The sequence below is a fragment of the Sphaeroforma arctica genome (genome assembly GCF_001186125.1).
Source record: "Sphaeroforma arctica JP610 unplaced genomic scaffold supercont1.760, whole genome shotgun sequence".
Taxonomy (NCBI): domain Eukaryota; class Ichthyosporea; order Ichthyophonida; genus Sphaeroforma; species Sphaeroforma arctica.
The window spans coordinates 1-2,907 of NW_014039798.1; the positions used below are offsets into that span (position 1 = coordinate 1).

The 2,907-nt window shown below is 45.1% G+C and overlaps 1 protein-coding gene across 1 annotated transcript; it reads left to right on the forward strand.

Annotated features, from left to right (window-relative positions):
- Window positions 1-481: 481 nt before the first annotated feature.
- SARC_08445 (hypothetical protein) lies at window positions 482-775 on the forward strand (the record flags this gene model as incomplete). The annotated part of the gene is made up of 2 exons (XM_014297573.1): window positions 482-628; window positions 671-775. 2 exons carry the CDS (start codon window positions 482-484, stop codon window positions 773-775), a joined length of 252 nt encoding a protein of 83 aa, XP_014153048.1.
- Window positions 776-2,907: the final 2,132 nt, after the last annotated feature.

Below are 2,907 nucleotides of genomic sequence, written 5' to 3' on the forward strand. Positions count from 1 at the left end.
ATATATATATATATTTATTATAAATATATTGCATCTGAACACACATATAAATGTGCGTGTTTATATACAGATGTTGTTCATGTGAGGAATAAGCCTGTCTATCACAGCATGCTTTTGTATTAACTCCAGTATGTGAAAGTAATGACACACGATTTAATACTCGGATGTAGTATGTATTTTGCTTTTCTCGATATTATTTGACATACGCGAGTATATCAGGGCGCTGAAGAAATAAACGAGCATATTACTAGCACGCTTCTTGTATATGTATGCTGCCCACTTCTTACCCATATACCCGTTTCTATGACTGTGTCATGACTGTCAGGAAGTATTCAACCTGCTATTTGCAGGTAGCTTGGATTCTTCTATCCACTTCACTACACTGCATCACCACTAACCTGGTATACATTGCAACCGTTCTTCCAACAGCGCGTCGGTCTGCGCCACCGCCGCCGATGAAACGAAATTAGAACTCTGTGCGATGGAGCACACGTGTCCACAATGTGGGCGCAAGGAACAGGCAAGTGGTGCACTACGGCCCATAAGCTCAGTACACAGTCGAGACGGCCCCATTTTTGGGGTGCAGGTGCAGCAGGAGTTACGGGTGCAGGTCAACTGGTGTCTGCAGGTGACAATAAGGATAGCCATATGCCTCTGTACGCGTGTGCAGGCGATGGCTGGTATCTGTGGCTTCACAAGTATGGTACACTATGGCTGTAGCTTGCCTTGCCAACACTCGCACCATGTAGACAAGCTGGCAGGCAGGGATGGCTAAGCACAACACCGAGATTGTATGAGACACGTGCTACACTACACTGATGGTGGAGTGTTGACCTGCGGTCTCTCCCAACAGACGAGATGTATTGCGATGTGATTAGATGCGATGCATTGTGCTGTCATACTTGTCTACGCCTGCAGGCGACCGGAGGAGTAGCACTGGCCTGGTCTCGTCTGGCAAATGGCAGCTTGTATATATTAGTGCAATTAGGGTTAACGAGCACCTACAAGGCAGCATCTAATCGAAGACGTGTCCCTTAGTGTCAACTGGTGTCAACTGGTGTCAACACAACTGGTGTCAACTGGTGTCAACTGATGTCAACTGATGTCAACACAACTGGTGTCAACTGGTGTCAACTGATGTCAACACAACTGGTGTCAACACAACTGGTGTCAACTGGTGTCACAACTGATGTCAACTGGTGTCAATACAACTGATGTCAACTGGTATCAACACAACTGGTGCCAACTCTGGTGTCGGGTGTGAGATGGTCATTGACGCTGGCCACCCGGCTAACAATGCACACGGGCGGATGACAGCACCCACTGACACCTACAGCACAACACAACCCATACATTGACATAGATAATATTTAGAACAACTAGGCAACCTCTTCCATGGCTTGTGGAGCGTGTACCGGTATTCGTAAAAACAATACCGGGAGCTATTGCTATGTTGGGGCGGGATACTGATTAGCAATGGCAGAAAGTAGACGGAATGTGGCCTCGAAATATTTATTAAATGAAGTCTGGATACCCGCACTTCATTACTCAAGCTGCGATTGTTCTTCTTCTATTGTTTCATTGACTCAATTCTTTTTTTTGCTATTGTGTCATTGGCTGAATTCCTTTTGCGACTATGTCATGGGCTGAAGTTATTTGCTATCGGTTTTAAAGTGGCGTCGTCGCATGTATATCCTCGTTTCCATGACAACCATGCCTCATAGAGATTTGTACGCACCACAGTTTGCACTACAGGCGCACCTGTACCAAACGCTCAGTAGCCGTTGACCAATCACGCAACTCAGCATTATACGCCCGTATTCTCAAAACAGTATCTTCGGGTGCCTTTTCTTAAAACACCGTGATAAAACCCTGAAACCCCCAAACCCTTGCACTGGGTATAGGCATCTATGTACATGTGAACCTCAAAGCGGTATCCAGAAGGAATCACACCCACAGCCTCATATGATAAGGATTATCAGCTACGGTGTGACTTCTTATCTGAAGTCAAATTTTCAGGAGACTTGAACTCGCTCTACAAAATAAAAACATTGCATCGTCTGATCCCCTGGGAGAGCTTTCTCGGTAAAAAAAAACCGTTTGCGATATTCCTGATACTGCTCTTCATCATCCATATACTACATAGTAATCAATCCTCCGGCACCTCTTCCAGTTCTGCCTAAGTTGTAAACCACTACGTCGATATCGCTGATATCCGTTTTTAATATCAAAGTCTTTAAGAAAGTTCTCGTGCGTTGAGTATACCCTTTGCTCTAACCAAGAGGCCATATATTCTTTGTTCTTCTTCAGATGTAGTAAATCTGCTCAGAAGACAACCTCTACCGAAACCCATCTGCCCGCTACTTGACAACCTGACTAGTACGTGGCTTGTCCAGGGGTTTTGAGTTTTAGTAAAAAGCTCTCACCAGGTTTATCTTCATTGTTGCGGTTGTAAATGAAGGAATACATACCTCAGTGTTCAGCGGTCGGACTCGTTTTAGTCGTTTGTAGTTAATTCTGCCTTTTCGTAACTCAATACAATCCAATCCAATCCTCGGCTCGATTCTCCATGATCGTATAGTGATCCTACCACGGCATCCCTTTTAGCATAGCTATTCCGGGTGTTGGTAGAAGATCCAATACTACAGATAGGTTTTAAACTAAAGTCTCTGCCATTGGACTCGGAGTGCGGCTTGACACGTGGATACTCACATTTCCATTGCTGAGCTGAAAGGTGCGCTTTGGCTTCTTCATTGATATGTAGCTGGTTAATAAAGTCCCTAACTCTTTAGTGGTCTGTTCTGATTCCAACCGAATGTTCTCATCCTTGGATCCAATGCTCGTGGCAGCTGACTCAGGGCTGGGTAGTCTGTATGCTCGGCATGCTGCTTAAGATGGCTTGACCTC